Source organism: Arachis ipaensis, chromosome B03 (assembly GCF_000816755.2).
Source record: "Arachis ipaensis cultivar K30076 chromosome B03, Araip1.1, whole genome shotgun sequence".
Classification (NCBI taxonomy): domain Eukaryota; kingdom Viridiplantae; phylum Streptophyta; class Magnoliopsida; order Fabales; family Fabaceae; genus Arachis; species Arachis ipaensis.
Genome location: NC_029787.2, coordinates 3,512,221 through 3,530,589, shown reverse-complemented (window position 1 = coordinate 3,530,589; position 18,369 = coordinate 3,512,221). Strand labels below are relative to the sequence as shown.

The 18,369-nt window shown below is 31.7% G+C and overlaps 2 protein-coding genes and 1 pseudogene across 3 annotated transcripts; 2 read left to right on the top strand and 1 right to left on the bottom strand.

The window, feature by feature from the left end:
- On the top strand, positions 2,720-10,410 carry LOC107629199 (annotated as a pseudogene).
- On the top strand, positions 10,622-15,933 carry LOC107632362 (beta-galactosidase 8-like). 2 transcript variants are annotated; one of them, XM_016336050.2, is made up of 18 exons: positions 10,622-10,953; positions 11,295-11,390; positions 11,475-11,587; positions 11,675-11,741; positions 11,815-12,051; positions 12,126-12,214; positions 12,320-12,425; positions 12,517-12,604; positions 12,678-12,796; positions 12,901-13,062; positions 13,279-13,481; positions 13,564-13,664; positions 13,922-14,031; positions 14,156-14,269; positions 14,409-14,510; positions 14,788-14,999; positions 15,074-15,410; positions 15,529-15,933. In XM_016336050.2, the coding sequence occupies exons 1-18, from the start codon at positions 10,771-10,773 to the stop codon at positions 15,634-15,636; spliced, it is 2,547 nt and encodes an 848-aa protein (XP_016191536.1). In that variant the 5' UTR covers positions 10,622-10,770; the 3' UTR covers positions 15,637-15,933. The 2 variants fall into 2 exon arrangements, with proteins under 2 accessions (XP_016191536.1, XP_020973461.1); XM_021117802.1 differs by lacking the exons at positions 12,126-12,214; positions 12,517-12,604.
- On the bottom strand, positions 15,841-17,550 carry LOC107629203. The gene is made up of 2 exons (XM_016331921.2): positions 16,984-17,550; positions 15,841-16,777 (listed from the first exon to the last, which is right to left on the bottom strand). Exons 1-2 carry the CDS (start codon positions 17,543-17,545, stop codon positions 16,038-16,040), a joined length of 1,302 nt encoding a protein of 433 aa, XP_016187407.2. The 5' UTR covers positions 17,546-17,550; the 3' UTR covers positions 15,841-16,037.

The following is an 18,369-nucleotide window of genomic DNA, read 5'->3' as shown; positions in this document are numbered from 1 at the left end:
TATATCAAGTAAGGTATTTTTAATCATTTAATAGGAAGAAAGGATAATATATTTAATATTCTAAGTTGATGATGATATGATTGTGGTTTAAATGATTGTGTAATTTGTTGAATATGAGGGTGGCTATGTGTGTTTTTTGTGTCACTATGTTATGACTTATGCGTGATTCTCTATCCCCTATTATTTGGGCAAAAGATAGAGACGTAAAATATGAAAATTGTATACAATTAAAATAAAATAAAATAACTAAAGCTGATATTACTTATTCTCCACGGGATACTAAAATTCTGAAATTGATCATCATCACCATATAATTTAGTGTCATAATTCATGGATACAATTAAAAAATTGAGATATAAATTTCATTGACAAATTTAAGATCAATCATAATATATATGAATTAATTTAGTAGATAGCTAATTAATCTGTTTAAACAAAGTATTGGGAGTTGAATCCCGCTTTGTTCACATGCAGCAATTTATTATCTAGCGACAAATTCTTAAATAAAGTGTAGACACCATAAAAAACCACAAAAAACAAATATTACTCATATGTTAAAGATTAGCACCAATTAGTTATCATATAAAAGATACATATTTAATATTTTATAAAAAAAATATTTATACATGTGTAAATAAATTTAATTTTGTTTATTATTATAAATAAGTTCAAATATTTATTTATAACAAATATAATTATTTTATTATAATAAAATTGATTATTGAAAAAAATATATAAATCAATATGTATAAATATATTTTAAGTTTATAACTAAATAATTTGATATGTTTGATTTTTAATATGCACGTACCGATTTTATTCATGATATATATACTGTGCCACTTATAGATGCTCTTTCATTTAATATTAAACGTAATCCTCATGATCATAATCACAATATGTATGTAACTACAAAGAAAACAAACAACTAAAAAACACCACAAGAATCTCAACAAAGGCGACTATTATGACATGAACAACATATCTTCCTTTAAGATATTGCCAAACGTGGCATATACCCTTGTCTTAATAATAATAATCTCGATCTTAGATTATTAATAAATACATAGCATATCATTATATCATCGTTGTATTATTTTACGGTAGGGTGAGCACGGGTAGCGATTACCCGTTCGAACCCGAACCGAATCAATTAAATTGGTTCTGAAACTAACGGGTAATCGGGTACAACCCAAATCAAATTGATGACTTTTGTTAGTGATTAGTTCGGATATCGGTTTTGGGAATGTGAAATCTGAACCAACCCGTGAATCCGATCATATATTAATTAAATAAAAAAATAAAAATATATATATGACTTTTTCATTAGACAATGATTATTCATTATTAATATATTTGGATTTTAATGAGTTTAGTTTTTAATGTATTTGGTGTTTAACATTTTTGAATTATTTCTATTGATGTTACATGTTTATTGTACTTGTTGAATTTTTAAGATAAAAATTTGGTTTTTTTTTTTATGAATTTTAAAGTTATTGGATATCTAATTACCCGAACTGAATCAATATGTTCTTAATCGGTTTGGTTTGATTTAGGTACATGTACAAAAAAAAAATGCAAATTCGAACCAATTATATTTTGATCGATTCGGTTCTAATTTTACCATAAATCCGAACCAAATTGACGTGCTCAACCCTATTTTACACCCGGTTATATTTTGTCGTTAAATATATTAACGTGACAGATTTTGGTGTCAGCATGTTTTTTTTTTTTTTTGAAAAGTATTAATTTCAAATAATTATTAGAATTGTTAGAATTATTAAAATTATTGATTCACAAAAATATAAAAAAAATTATAATAATTATTAAAATTTTTAGTTTAGATGATTTAATCACTAAAAATATATATTAAAATGAGATTTTTATTTAATAGAGATTCAACAAAAACCAACAAATTTTAGCTAGTCCCTATCAATGATAAAAATCTACATAATTATGATTCATATATTTGACGTGTTTTTAGTTTTATTCCTTAATAAATTTTTGACTAATTAAGTCAAATAATAAGATGCATAAATTTTATTTGCAAATCATGTTAATTAATAAATTTATTAAAATAATTGATAATTAATAAAATTTTAGTCATTAAATATTAATTTCGTATAATTTTAAAGAATGGTCAACCGTGGAGAAGACTACAAGAAAAAAATCAAATGAGATAACATAAGATGAGACACCACATCTAACTCAAACAATTAAAGTAGTAAATTAATGGATCTCTCATCTTATAAACTTCTTACTCTTCCTTACTTTCTTTGATGTGGGACTAATTTCAACACTTCTCACACTTTAACAAACACCTTGTTAAAATATTAAGAGCAGAGAGTAGCATGCTTATTATTATTACCTTAGCTTAAGTTGCCTCCATACTCTTCTTCCATTGCATTCCATCCCATCATTCCCTCCAAGTTTATATCATCAACTTCAAATTCTAAGTTTGAAATGCTTATAAGTTTACATATATAATTATATTATATTATATACTGTGTTCACAAAGCGGCTAAGCAACAACAGTTCACACTCACACGCATGTGGGGGGAAAATAAAAATCACAAGAAAAAGAAAACATAAAGCCAACCATTCTCTTGCAAGCTTTTCTTTATTACCATATAAATATATATTTATATTTTAATTATTAATCGTTATTTTCATATAAGTAGCTACTTTTATATGACATTTGCTTCAAGACAGAGAACTTGTGCCTTTATATAAGAGAAGCAAAACCCAAGTGGGGAATCATCATTATACACACATATTCCCTTTGGTTCAAGGAAAAACAAAATAGAAATTAAAAAAAAATATTAAAGGTGCAATGAGAGAAGCTACAAAGATTCTAGTGTTCCATTTGGTTTGGTTCCTCTGCATTCATGTCCCTCCTATGTTTTGTGCCAATGTAACATATGATCACAGAGCATTGCTCATTGATGGCAAGCGTAGAGTCTTCATTTCTGGTTCTATTCATTACCCTCGTAGCACTCCTCAGGTATAAATATGTATACGTATATATATACACGTATCTACATGTACATATATAGGTATTGGTGTTGTCATTCTTTTTTTTTTTTTTAAGTTTAAACTGTTAGGTAGAAGCATGGGATAATTTTCTCTCTGTATATATATATTTAAAAGTCGGAATTTGTTGGATGTAGATGTGGCCAGACCTGATTCAGAAGTCGAAAGATGGAGGGCTTGATGTTATTGAGACTTATGTTTTTTGGAACTTTCATGAACCAGTTAGAGGGCAGGTGCTACTTTAATTTCTTGTTTTAATTAATTTTCCATATTCATATGTATAAATATATATAATAGTTGAATTTGGGTAATTGACAGTATTATTTTGAAGGAAGGGGTGATTTGGTAAATTTTGTAAAGTTAGTAGCAGCAGCAGGATTATATGTACATCTACGTATTGGACCTTATGCTTGTGCTGAATGGAACTATGGGTATGTAACAATTATTATTAATTATTCCTTTAATATTATTAATTAATATTCACATATATGTAAATTTTATTGGAGCAGAGGTTTCCCTCTATGGCTGCATTTTATTCCAGGAATTAAATTCCGTACTGATAATGAACCTTTTAAGGTAACCATTTTCCTATGTCTTCTCATTTAGTATTTTATTGCACCTAATTCAAAATATATTATCTGATTTTATTTTATTATTTTAGGCAGAAATGCAGAGATTCACTGCTAAGATTGTGGATATGATGAAGCAAGAAAATCTCTATGCTTCACAGGGAGGACCTATTATTTTATCTCAGGTTCTTTTTATCTTATGAAGTATAAACGACAATATTTAGTAAGCAAAATAAATTAGCCAAAAACAATAAAAATTTATCTTATTTAATATTTATTAATTATTATAATAATTAATAAATATTAAATAAAATAAATTTTAGTTGTTTTTATTTTTATTTTTCTAGCATTACGGTCTTATAAATTTTTATTAACATCATCATCATGCCATTCATGGCATCAATGTTATTATTATTTAGGAAAGTTAAAATATTGAATTTATTTCAATGATTATCTAGTTCTATATTTTCGCTCAGTTTGGTAAACAACTTACTTAAGTTACTTTTGAAGAAATAACTTAAATAATAAATGTTTATATTAAAAGTAGTTTTTTTTTTGTGACTATATTAAAAGTAGTTTATAAATAAGTTATTTTGTGTTTGGTTTTTTACTTCTAAAAGTACTTATTTTAAAAGAAAAGTGGTAAAAAGCATAGGATTCGGTGGTCCAGAACCTTTGGACCACTTAGTGGTCCAAGTAGAAAACATGTTTTTGGAGTTTTTTTTATTAATTATTACATAGTCTTTGAACTAATTTTAATTACAAATTAACTCCATATATTTTATTTAATTATAAAAATAATTTTTTATTTTATAAATTATTATTTTATCAATTATCTATTATATTTATTAACAATCAAATACAAAAATAACAACCAATTATATCCTCCATTCATCCTAATAATTTCAATTGATTAAAAAATTAACTTTGATCTCGTCGTCCATGGCTTTAATTTCGTCATGTAGTATCAGTGTATCACGGATTTAATTAATACTAGTAGAAATACATTTCCTTCGTCCAAACTAGACCAAACTACAGGATCAATGATTTAAGTTAAGTGATAAAAATTGTTCTTATGTTAATACATTGATATTGGTGCAAGAAGATAATAAGATCCTGATCATGGTGATTGAAAAAAAAATGGATTAATGAAGATTTGTACAACCTATTTGTGATCTATGAAAGTAGAATAGAATAAATGGTGCAAAATCCTACAGAATTCTGAAAAATGAGAACATTACCAATTGATTCATCACCTTCCAATCGATTGGATTACATTACCAATCGATTGAATTTGGCTAAAACTTCAATGTCATCACTTTCTAATCGATTGGAAAGTATAAACAATCGATTGGTTTAAGCTTTTTACCATTCTACCTTACAACTTTCAATCGATTATTTTGTGATATAGTGTAAACCAATCGATTGAGTTATCATTCATTCAATCGATTGTTTTGAAAAACCAATCGATTGAATTTCAAGGAAACACGATTTGGAAGCCATGGACCAACGTAATGAGATCAAAGTTAATTTTTTAATCAATTGGAATTATTAGGATGAATGGAGGATATAATTGGTTGTTATTTTTGTATTTGATTGTTAATAAATATAATAGATAATTGATAAAATAATAATTTATAAAAAAAAACTATTTTTATAATTAAATAAAATATATGTGGTTGATTTGTAATTAAAATTAGTTCAAGGACTACGTAGCAATTGATAAAAAAACTCCAAAAACATGTTTTCTACTTGGACCACGGAATCCTAAGCCTGAAAGAAGCTATTTTTTTAACTTCTCCTTAAGCACCAAAATAGTTTTTTAGAAAGTTATAATTTTGTTTCGGAAATATTTAGTAACCAAATAAAATTAACAAAAAACTGCCACAACTTGCCTTATTTAGCATTTATTAATTGTTGCGACGATTAATGAATGCTAAATAAGGCAAGTTATGACTATATTTTTTGTCTCCCTAACATTAATACTACACCTTTTCATAAGTTAAAAGTTAAAAAAAGTCACTTATGAACTTATCCAAACGGGCCTTTGTTATGTAACTGATTATTTTGTTTGGATAATGAAAAATAAAATAAATTTAATTTTGTATTATGAAATAATTACTTAAAAAAGGTGGTTTAAAATAACTATTTAATATTTTATACTTGGATCAATTAGGTGAAATCAAAATAGTTTGTTAATTTTTAAATAATTATCTTCTCCATATAAAGCATTTTTCCAACTTAAAATTATCATTTATTCTTAATCTCTTATTACAATCTACAAATTTTACAAAACAATAATATTTTTGTAGGATTTCACAAACTTGCAAATTTTTGTTGTATTTTTAGTATAAAATTATAACAACTTGCTGTGATGATGATGGATTGATGGCAGATTGAGAATGAGTATGGAAACATTGATAAACCCTATGGTGCTGCTGGAAAATCCTACATAAAATGGGCAGCATCAATGGCTACATCCCTTAATACAGGGGTACCTTGGGTCATGTGCCAGCAACCAGATGCTCCTGATCCTATGGTATGTTTTTGACTTTTCGTTGTTTAGTCCACGTCCACGTCATCAAGTATCTTAAGACAGAAGGTGAAAATTCAGGTGCAGTCGACTTCACATGAAGCACTTAACTGTACCTGAGTTTTCACCTTTATTTTAACATAGATATTGAGTATCAACTTCATATGAAGTCGACTTCACCTGAATTTTCACCTAAAATAAAACATGTTAATTTTTTGTTTTATTTCTTTCTTACACTATTATAAAAACGTTTATTACTGTCGAATTTACCGTAGCGAAAGTCTTGATGGAAACACATTATTATCGGATTTGCTTAGTTGAATATGAAGATCTTAATATGATGTTTTTTCCACTGTATGATGATAGATTAACACATGTAATGGATTTTACTGTGATCAATTCACACCAAATTCAAATGCAAAGCCAAAGATGTGGACTGAGAATTGGAGTGGATGGTAAGTGACTCAATTCAAAAATACAAAAACGTCCCTCACTTTTTAAAATGCGAGACTTTAGTCCCTCCGTCTAAAATATATAAGAACAAATAGGTCTTTTGGAGAGACTTAGATGTCTCACATTTTAGAAAATGAGGAATGTTTTTGTATTTTTAGTTAGCCAAGGACTTACTTATCTTCGAGATAAAAAGTTAGAAATCTATTTGTCGTTTGTGTCAACTTTCATTGAAGCTTTTTGAGTTCTTTGCAATTATGGTAGGTTTCTTTCATTTGGAGGTGCTATGCCTTATAGACCTGTGGAAGATATTGCATTTGCTGTGGCACGTTTTTACCAAAGAGGTGGAACTTTTCAAAATTACTATATGGTAATAAATAAATAATAATGATGATAATAATAATTTAAACTTATTATTATATGATTTCTTAAATTAGAAATCAGCCTTACAGAAATGACTCTTTTGGTTGATTGATCTTGAAACAGTACCATGGAGGAACCAACTTTGGCAGGACTAGTGGTGGACCTTTCATTTCCACTAGTTATGATTATGATGCACCCATTGATGAGTATGGTATGCATTCTTTTCCATTATTTTCCATTCTTTTGCACTAGCTTAAAAATGTTTTACACAGTTGTCTAATCACATCTGTTCTTTTGGATGACTATTCATGCGCGGTTAATGTAAAAAATAGTTATTTTTGCTGACGTGTTATTGTGTTATTGAATGAACACGGAAAACTCTTTTACATTGATAGTGCATCAAAATTAAATTCGTGAATCATATCTTGAAAACCATTTTATTAATACTCTATGAACACATGAAAACTTCTCTTCATTACATGAAAAATATTATACTATTTATGTGTAATTTTGTCCAAGTATATTATCTGAATAATGTAGGTATTATTAGACAACCAAAATGGGGCCACCTTAGAGATTTGCACAAGGCCATTAAGCTTTGTGAAGAAGCACTTATAGCTACTGATCCAACAATTACATCTCTTGGTTCAAATCTAGAGGTACAAAAAACTGCACTATTAAGTATAGAATTTTAGAATTATAACTTGTTCTGCATTAATACTTATTCTATATACTATGTTTTATGAGGGATTAGTCTCTTAAGTTGTACATAATATAAGCCTTGTTTTTTGCACTATTCAAAACTAGGCTGCAGTATACAAATCAGGAACTGTGTGTGCTGCTTTTCTTGCAAACATTGGCACATCAGATTCAACAGCAAATTTCAATGGAAATTCATATCAGTTGCCAGCATGGTCTGTGAGCATCTTACCAGATTGCAAGAATGTTGTGCTTAACACTGCAAAGGTATAAATATATATATTTCAAAACCAGAAGTGCAAATTATTATTGGTTGTGTGATTAAACTAAAGTAATTAGTACTTTTGTTTTGTTTGGTAGATTAATTCTGCATCTACAACTTCAAGCTTCATAACTCAATCTTTGAAACTGAAGGAGGATGGTGGTGGTGCTTTAGAAGATTCTAGCAGTGAATGGAGTTGGATAAGTGAACCAATTGGAATTTCAAAGAATGATTCATTCTCAAAATTTGGATTAGTAGAGCAAATAAATACCACTGCTGATAAGAGTGACTATTTGTGGTACTCACTAAGGTATATAGGCCTCTCAATGGTTGAAAAAGCTTTCTTGAGTTCTATCTGATTTGAAATCTATGCATGACCCTTTATTTTTTTATATTTGAAGCATTGATTTTGAAGATGATGTTAGTGCTCAAACTGTTCTTCACATTGAATCCCTTGGACATGCCCTTCATGCTTTCATAAATGGGAAGCTTGCAGGTAAATTGCATCAGTGACTGATTTCACGGCTTGAACCTGATCACGTGGAGACAACTCAACCGTTTCTCCAAGGCTTCCTTTCTTTCAAATAATATTAGTGAAAATATATTTTCAGGGAGTGGAAAAGGAAACAGTGGCAATGCTAAAGTCAATGTGGATATCCCCATCACACTTGTAGCTGGGAAGAACACAATTGATCTCTTGAGTTTAACTGTGGGACTTCAAGTAATTCCTCTTTCTCTTCTTCTTTTTTGAATATATATACTATATACTATATAAGCATCTTTAATAGATGAAATTTTGTTTCTTTTAAGCATTGGCCTTGTTATCTTTTCTCCCTATGTGATTTAGAAACTAGAAGTCATAATATTTCCATGCTATATATATAAGCTGATTTGATTCTTATACAAATCAGAACTATGGATCTTTCTTTGACACATGGGGTGCTGGGATCACTGGACCAGTGACATTGAAGGGATTGAAGAATGGCACTACTATTGACCTCTCCTCCCAGCAATGGACATATCAGGTTACACTCCGTTCGCTTTTGTCTGTCACTGTTGATTCTTGGTTGTATCTAGCTAGCCAGATACATTGTTAGAAGGATATAAGCTAAGAAATGACAGCAATAGATAAAAAGGAACATTAGATTCCATTACAAAATTTATGTCTTTGTGAATGCAGATTGGTCTTCAAGGTGAAGACTTAGGTCTATCTAGTGGAAGTGTTGGACAGTGGAACTCACAATCAAACTTACCTAAGAATCAACCCTTGACTTGGTACAAGGTAATCAATGAATGCATAATCTGTTAGAAAAATGCATATGAATTTGGTTCTAACTAATGTTGTATAAATTAGACAAACTTTGTTGCTCCCTCTGGCAATGATCCGGTTGCAATCGACTTCACTGGAATGGGGAAAGGAGAAGCTTGGGTGAATGGACAGAGCATTGGAAGATTCTGGCCTACATATGTCTCTCCAAATTCTGGTTGTGCAACTTCATGCAATTATAGAGGATCTTATAGTTCATCCAAATGCCTCAAGAACTGTGGAAAGCCATCACAAACATTGTAAGTACTACATTTTTTATGTTAAGAGAACTATAGATATGGTTCGTGATCAATTGAAATGTTTAGCTGTTAAGGACCTAATTGAGATATTGAGTGATATTAGACGAATCTTCGGAGTAAAGTAATCGAGTAGATAATGATTGACTCACTTATATTGTTCCTGCAGATACCATGTCCCAAGATCATGGTTGCAAACAGATAGCAACACTCTTGTGTTGTTTGAGGAAAGTGGAGGTGACCCTACACAAATCTCTTTTGCTACAAAGCAGATAGGAAGCTTGTGCTCACATGTATGAGTCTCACCCTCCACCAATAGACATGTGGAATTCAGATTCAGAATCAGGAAGAAGATCAGGGCCAGTTCTGTCACTAGAGTGTCCTAATCCTAAGCAGATCATCTCTTCCATTAAATTCGCCAGTTTCGGAACACCTAGTGGGACTTGTGGAAGCTTCAACCATGGTAGATGCAGCAGCAACAAGGCTCTATCCATTGTTAAGAAGGTGATACACACACAGCTTCTTTAAATAACATTTTCTTAGCTACCTTTGTTAGTTATTTTTCATTTCACTTTGTATTGTATCGTACGCCGAATCAACTCATAGTTTTCTTTGATTATATACACAGGCCTGCATTGGATCAAGCAGCTGTAAAATTAGTGTATCAATTGATACATTTGGAGATCCGTGTAGAAGAGTAACTAAAAGTCTTGCTGTTGAAGCTTCTTGTACATAGACATTGTTGCTTCATGAAGTACCTACCCTTCTTCATAGCTTGGACATGAAGGATCTTAGATTCTTAGTTGAAAGATCATGATTACTGATGATTGATTAGCCAAATGTAAAATGGTGAATGAAATAGTCTAAATAAAATAGTATATTGAATGTAATTCCATTAGTTCATACCTTATCTTAAAGTTTATATTATTATTAGATTATATTTATAAATAGCATCGGTTATGTCTTATCTTTTGTTTTTCATGAAGTAAGAACCATGCATGCAACGACATTTTAAGGTTCTAAACACACGTGACAAAAGTGCAATGCCATAGAATAAATCATAGCAAGCATTTAAAAGCTTGTTTTATATATGTGCTAATTGAAAATTCAAAGATAAGATAACAAGAAAAGCTGAGATTTTCACTCTTGAAGCCAATTTTGTCATTTTCTTCAACTTTTTATATTTGTATGCATCTTTTTCTTTATGTTTATTTATATACCAATAAGCTAAGCATATAGCAGTAGTCCATTATTGTTGGGATTGGTGTGTTCTTTCAGTTACTGGAAACAATACTAAAATGGTAGCAGCAATGAGTGTAAAGAAGGTTGATCAGTTCATTTTTCTTTGGTTCCTTGCCATTTATGCACCAGCAGCTACATTTTGTGCCAATGTGACATATGATCACAGAGCATTGATCATTGATGGCAACCGCAGGGTGTTGATTTCTGGTTCCATTCATTATCCTCGTAGCACTCCTGAGGTATCGAATTATGCCGACTCATACCTTATTCATTACTGGATAAGACGTAGAGAAAATTTAAATAAATCTTAAACTAAATCCTATTCAGTAATAGATAAGATATGAGTCGACAACTCGTTAATTAGTGAGTAGTATAAGGTATGGAGTATGAACTTAGAGTAAGTGAAATCTATCTAATTAGTAACTAAGTAGTGTGTGTTAGCTTAGGATACAAGAAAGAATAGTCAATCACAAATATCATATATATCTTAAACAAACACTTGAATGTCTATGAAATGAAACTATGAACATCAAGAACAGTGTTGTATATGTAGGAATTTATGTGCTTGTGTTGGTTGCAGATGTGGCCAGACCTTATCCAGAGATCCAAAGATGGAGGAGTTGATGTGATTGAGACCTATGTTTTCTGGAACCTACACGAACCGATTAGAGGCCAGGTGCAGTTTATTTTGTTACCAACTTAGTTACTATTTTGATATTGCTTCTTATGATCTAAGAATTTGTATGCAACTTTTTTGCAGTATAATTTTGAAGGAAGGGGTGATTTAGTCAAATTTGTAAAGGAAGTGGCAGCAGCAGGTCTATATGTTCATCTGCGAATCGGTCCATATGTCTGTGCTGAATGGAACTACGGGTACAAATTGTTGCATCCTTTAACTAATTTCCATAATCTTTTATAAGCTAAGCAAGTTTGATGCAAATTTTGTTTTACTTGTGACAGGGGTTTCCCTATTTGGCTGCATTTTATTCCAGGGATTAAGTTTCGAACCGATAATGAACCATTTAAGGTTAGTCCTTACATATATATATATACTTAATTCATGTGATAAGTAATAATAATTCAAAAATTTGTTCCTTCAGGCAGAGATGAAGAGATTCACTGCCAAGATTGTCAATATGATGAAGCAAGAGAGCCTCTATGCCTCACAAGGAGGACCTATTATCTTATCACAGATTGAAAATGAGTATGGAGATGTTGATTGGGCCTATGGTCCTGCAGCAAAACCTTACATAAAATGGGCAGCATCAATGGCTACTTCTCTTGATACTGGTGTCCCCTGGGTTATGTGCATGCAAGCAGATGCTCCTAATCCAATTGTATGTAATTATTAAGCATCCTTAATTTAAATCTATCTTCACTAATCTTAATTATTATACATGTTAATTGCTAGATTGACACATGCAATGGATTTTACTGCGATCAGTTCACACCAAACTCTAATGCTAAGCCGAAGATTTGGACCGAGGGCTATAACGGATGGTTAGTTACTCGAGCTAAGTTACTTAGATTCTTGATAATAGAGTGCGGATAAAGACCGAAATAAAGGGTCTAAGTGACTTTGAATTCTTTGATTTGCAATGGCAGGTTTCTTTATTATGGTGGAGCTGTACCTTACAGACCTGTGGAAGATCTTGCATTTGCTGTGGCAAGATTTTATCAACTTGGTGGAACTTTTATGAACTACTATATGGTATTGAAACCTATGATATCTTTTAAGTTTGTTATTATATGTATATGAGAAAGGAATTGAATTGATAGCACAAAGTTTTGATGTGAAACAGTATCATGGAGGAACCAATTTTGGTAGAACCACAGGTGGACCTTTTGTTGCTACTAGTTATGACTATGATGCACCACTTGATGAGTATGGTATGATATTTATTTATTTATCTTATTTTGGTTCTAAAGAGAATCTCAAATTTAATCAATATATCTTATGCAGGAATCATTAGACAGCCTAAGTGGGGACACCTTAAAGATTTGCATGATTCCATAAAGCTTTGTGAAGAAGCATTGATTGCTACTGATCCAGCAGTTACATCTCTTGATCCAAATATAGAGGTATATATGAGTAGCACTTTTTAAAACTTATATCATATTTTCTTAAATTTCTTCAAGCTTATCATTTTTATATGCTTTATGGTTTCTGCTCTTTGAGCTCTCAGGTTGCAGTTTACAAAACAGATAATGTGTGTGCTGCTTTCCTTGCTAACATCAATACTACAATTGATGTGACTGTGAATTTTAGCAGCAACTCGTATCGGTTGCCGGCATGGTCAGTGAGCATCTTACCAGACTGCAAGAATGTTGTGTTTAATACTGCAAAGGTTTGCCTCATACAACATTTCAATAAAATTAAACAATGTTGAGGGACTATTTTGTCAGCCGAGAGTTAAAATGGGGTGTACTTAAATTATTTAGATCATCAATTGATCAGAGTTAATAATCAATATTTAAAATGTGTACTAAGGTCTATATACTTTGTCCTGTTTTAAATCCTAAGAAATTATTATCATAGACTAAAGATATTTTTGTTGTGACAGATTAATTCTGCATCCACAGTGTCAATATTCAGAACTGAGTCTTTAAAACAAGAGGTTGGTTCTTTGGAAAATGATAGCTTGGGATGGAGTTGGATTAGTGAACCAATTGGAATTTCAAAGAATGATTCATTCTCAAAGTTTGGATTGCTAGAGCAAATAAACACCACTGCTGATAGAAGTGACTATTTTTGGTACTCATTAAGGTACATAGGAGAAAGCTTTCTTCTGACCTTCAATGCTTTACACCATGATGACATATTTTCATGATATTTTTTGTTTTTGAAGCATTAATCTTGAAGATGATGATGATTCTGGTTCTCAAACTGTTCTTCACATTGAATCCCTTGGTCATGCCCTTTATGCTTTCATAAATGGGAAGCTTGCAGGTAAAGTTATATATAATAAGTTTCGATTTTTCGCCATTATGTATACCTCAAACCTCTTTTGAAATGCTTTAAAATTGTTATAAGAAAATGATAATGTTGCAAAGTTCCAACAATCAAGGTTGATCTGAAATAAAATTAGACCACTTTTCATGGTTGTTCCTTCCTAGAATGTTCAGTTCAATTTTTTCTTCTCTTAATTAAATATTTCATAGATTATCTAACTATTCTTGTCTATTACACTACTGAGAACTTTTCAGGGGGTGGAACTGGCAACAACACCAACGCCACTGTCAACGTCGACATTCCTGTCACACTTGTAACTGGAAAGAACACAATTGACCTCTTGAGTTTAACTGTAGGACTTCAGGTACAACATTTTAAACAAAAATGAAATTTTGATTTGCATTTTGCATTGGCTTTGTTAAGAAGTCATTTCTATACTATATATAGTAATCTAATGTGAACCTTGTACATATATATATATATATAAGAACTTTGGAGCATTTTTTGACACATGGGGTGCTGGAATCACTGGACCAGTAACATTGAAAGGATTGAAGAATGGAAGTACTATTGATCTCTCCTCCCAACAATGGACTTATCAGGTTATTCTCACCTTTTTTCTTAAAGCCTATTATTGTTCTTCTTCTGGTTTCCTTTTTGTTTTAATTTTCTAATCTAAAACCATATAATACGCATATTAAATTATTAAGATATTAAGATTCTGTATTTTACTGAATTCAGGTAGGCCTTCTTGGTGAAGACTTAGGTCTGTCTAGTGGAAATGCTGGAAAGTGGAATTCACAATCTACCTTACCTAAGAATCAATCACTAACATGGTACAAGGTAATCTCTTAGAAGATTAAATGTCCACACTTGACAATATAAGAGTAATTTATCAGAATAATCTGCAACTTGTTGTATATTTATGTATATCTTCATATCTCAATTCCTTGCTGCAATGAAAATAAAGGGAAAACTACTATTGGACAAAATAATAATACTGATATGTTTCTGTCAAGAAACCATTTCTTCCAAAAGTTTAAACTGATAAGAGGAGGCACACGAATAGTTGTATCTCTAACTGTTTCTAACTTAATGATCATATACATGTTGGTATTAGACAAACTTTGTTGCTCCCTCTGGCAATGATCCGGTTGCAATCGACTTCACCGGGATGGGGAAAGGAGAGGCTTGGGTGAATGGACAGAGCATTGGAAGATACTGGCCTACATATGTCTCTCCAAATTCTGGTTGTACCAACTCATGTGACTATAGAGGGTACTATTATCAATCCAAATGTCTCAGGAACTGTGGAAAACCATCACAGACATTGTAAGTTCAAGATGATTTGAAAGTAATCCTATTAGTATTAGTGTTAGATATTGATTGATTCAATGATCTTGCAGATACCATGTACCAAGATCATGGTTAAAATCAGACAACAACACTCTTGTATTGTTTGAGGAAAGTGGAGGTGATCCTACAAAAATATCTTTTGCTACAAAGCAGATAGGAAGTGTGTGTTCATATATATCTGAATCTCACCCTCCACCATTAGACTTGTGGAATTCAGACACAGAATCAGGGAGAAAAGCAGGGCCAGTGTTGTCACTGGACTGCCCTTATCCTAATCAGGTGATCTCTTCCATTAAATTCGCGAGTTTCGGAACACCTTATGGAACTTGTGGAAACTTCAACCATGGAAGCTGCAGCAGCAATAGTGCTCTATACATTGTGCAAAAGGTACCATCTAGCTTCTTTTCAGTTTGAGTTATGTGTACTCACATTGTATAAGACACTGCATCAGCTCATAATGTTTTTCTTTCGATTTAACTGACTCGGCCGAGCTTTTTTCTAACAGGCTTGCATTGGATCAAGCAGTTGTAACATCAATGTATCGGTTAATACATTCGGAGATCCATGTAAAGGAGTGACTAAAAGTCTTGCTGTTGAAGCTTCTTGTATGTAGACATGATGCTTCAAGATTCTTGCTACTTCATAACTTGGACTTGCTGAAGAGCATAGCCCAAGAATCTTAGAAGAAAATGATTCTGATTAACTAGAAGTAAATTGTTATTAATATTTTATAAACAAATCCATATTGATGTCAGTTTTCTCAGTAGTAAACAAGAGTAAAGAATGACAAATTAAAACATTATATTGTAACTTGAAATGAAAAGGAGAGAACTAAAAGAAAAATGGTTCTTCATATTTTTAGCATACATAGAATTTATGAAAATAATGATCATGGGCAACATTGTTCTTAGGCCCTTATTTGTCTATAGAAAAATACAAGCACAAACCAAAACAAAACAAGTATGACAGCAATTAGATCATGTTATTTTTGTCTTCATGATTGATTATATGATATCAGTACTGAGCAATCAATCCTTCACTTGAAGCAATCTCAGTTGGCCTCTCAAACCGGCAGAGTTTGCAGGTAGTCGAATAGAGAGTCCTAGTCTCATACTTGTCCTCTCCACCCATCATGGGCATAGCAACCCCTTTCTTGACAGTGCTAACATAGTTTGGCCTATAAGTCTGTCCCAAAATACCTTCAACAGAATCTGAAAGGTTCTTGAACCTGAATTGTGTCTCAAGATGAGCAAAAGCATCATCTGATGGCAATTGATAGTTGTGAACCTTGTTCTCTTTTTCTCCAATTGGCCTTGCCCTTATGTCCATTTCAACCAAACCAGAAACTTTCACTCTCAAACTGTTTGTATCATCAGTTCTCTCAATGATCACTTCCCTGTCATCACCATTAGCCCTCCATTCGGCTTCTCCATCGGTTGGAATGCTAACTAATTTACCATCCCACTTCACTATGAGAGTGTCAACTTTGTCATCCCATTGAGATACTCTCCTAGCTGCAATGTCAAGAGTGTGTGAGTCAAACATCACAGCAAGAGCCTGCACCCATGTGTAGTCGCGAGTCCTTCCTTGTGGCCGAGTTCCAATGAAGTGAGCATTGATTTGGAAGTCATGATCGGATACTATGGCAAAGTTTCCTCCCTTGGCACCATGGAAGTAGAACATAACACCATCACCTCCAACGAAGCGAGGATCATAACAAAGAGAGCCATATCCATCACAGTTAGCTTTTCTATCTGCCAAAGAAACAATCAAACTCAACATGAATTCAACACACTTCTTGTTCTAACTACATACATATGTTACTTCTTGATCAAGTTACCAGGTGATAATTAATGCTTACATCTATCTAATCAAAATTAAACTTCTTAGTAAAGTTAAATTTCATTATAATCAAAATTAAACTAAATAACAGATTCTTCCTATGAATTAGAAAACTTACACTTGCAAGTGGCTTCACATTTGCTGCTACAATCCAAGAAACAACCCTTCTGCTGCTTGTTCTTCTTTGGCTTCCTTTGGTTACACTCGGCCGGACACACGAGTGTCTTGAACTGGCAAGCAGTTTTCGCCTTACAGAAACCTCGCTCTTGTCCGGTTGGCAGAGGTGAAAGCTTCTCATAGTCTGAAGATTCATCATACTTCTTCTTTGGAGGCTTCTCTTCCCCCTTCCCCTTGTCCTTGTTCTTGTCCTTGCTCTTGTCCTTGTTCTTGCCCTTATCATCTTGCTTTCCATTATCCTTACCATTCCCTTTGTCATTATTCCCTTTGCCATAGTCACCATTGCCATTGCCATTACCTTTCCCTTGAGCATTCACAATGGCAGCTTCCATGGCTATAAGCAATATGAAGAATGCCACCAAGATGGTCCACTTTCTACTTGCCATCTTGGTGGATATGCTGATGCAAGTTTGAGCCTTTTTCTGCTTTCTTTCCACCCCTTTTGGTTTGTTTTTCAAATGCTTCAATGTATTGAGAGGTGTTTGGATGAGCATAACAAGCATCAAAGAAAGCATATATATATATAGAACTTTGGTTTTGCATAATTGACTTGAAGTTCGGCTTAAGCTTTGTTAACCCTTTCCCTAAGATTTAGAAAAAGCTTGTGATTGCTTAGTTTTTTTTTTCAAGAATGAAAGATTCCAAAGTGATTTGTTGACCAAGTTATTAACACACAACACTAACTTAATGCTCAAACATTGTTCCCCCCATACTCAAAGGGAATGTTACATTTAATTTAAGAGTTTAATTTTGATGCACTACATTTTATACAGTTGTACAATCACATCCGTTCTTTTAAATAACCATTTACGCGGTCAATGTGAAAAATAGTTATTTTTATTGATATAGGGTTACGTAATTAGATGCACAAATAAAACTACTTTATACTAACAGTGTATCAAAATTAAATTCTTAATTTAATTATTAAATTTTGTATTATGAGTGTTGAAACATAAATATAGAGATAGAGAAATAGATAATTTGTATCTTTTAATATCTATTTTTTAAAATTTTGATGAACCATCACAACTGTTTTTTGGATAACCATTCATGCGGTCAATATGAAAGATAGTTATTTTTGCTGATGTGACATTACGTAATTAGATACACGTATAAAACTACTTTATGCATCAAAATTAAATTCTTTCTAAAAGAGCAATAAGTCCTTTTCTTTTCTAAAAATATTATTTCTAATTTTGTTAGAGAACTAATTTTTCTTTGACCAATAATCTGTCAATAAAGTAGTAGATGAATAAAAATTAAGAAAATAGAAAAAGAAAAGTATTTATTTATTATTTATAAAAAAAAATATAACTTTTTTCTATAA

Excerpts from the sequence above, each read along its gene's own strand:
- LOC107632362 (XM_016336050.2), top strand. The coding sequence starts at position 10,771 with ATGGTAGCAGCAATGAGTGTAAAGAAGGTTGATCAGTTCATTTTTCTT. Across the intron at positions 12,426-12,516 it reads CTTTTATGAACTACTATATG|TATCATGGAGGAACCAATTT; the intron begins GTATTGAAACCT and ends GATGTGAAACAG. Across the intron at positions 12,797-12,900 it reads CTCTTGATCCAAATATAGAG|GTTGCAGTTTACAAAACAGA; the intron begins GTATATATGAGT and ends TTGAGCTCTCAG.
- LOC107629203 (XM_016331921.2), bottom strand. The coding sequence starts at position 17,545 with ATGCTTGTTATGCTCATCCAAACACCTCTCAATACATTGAAGCATTTG. Across the intron at positions 16,778-16,983 it reads ATGTGAAGCCACTTGCAAGT|ATAGAAAAGCTAACTGTGAT; the intron begins GTAAGTTTTCTA and ends TTTCTTTGGCAG.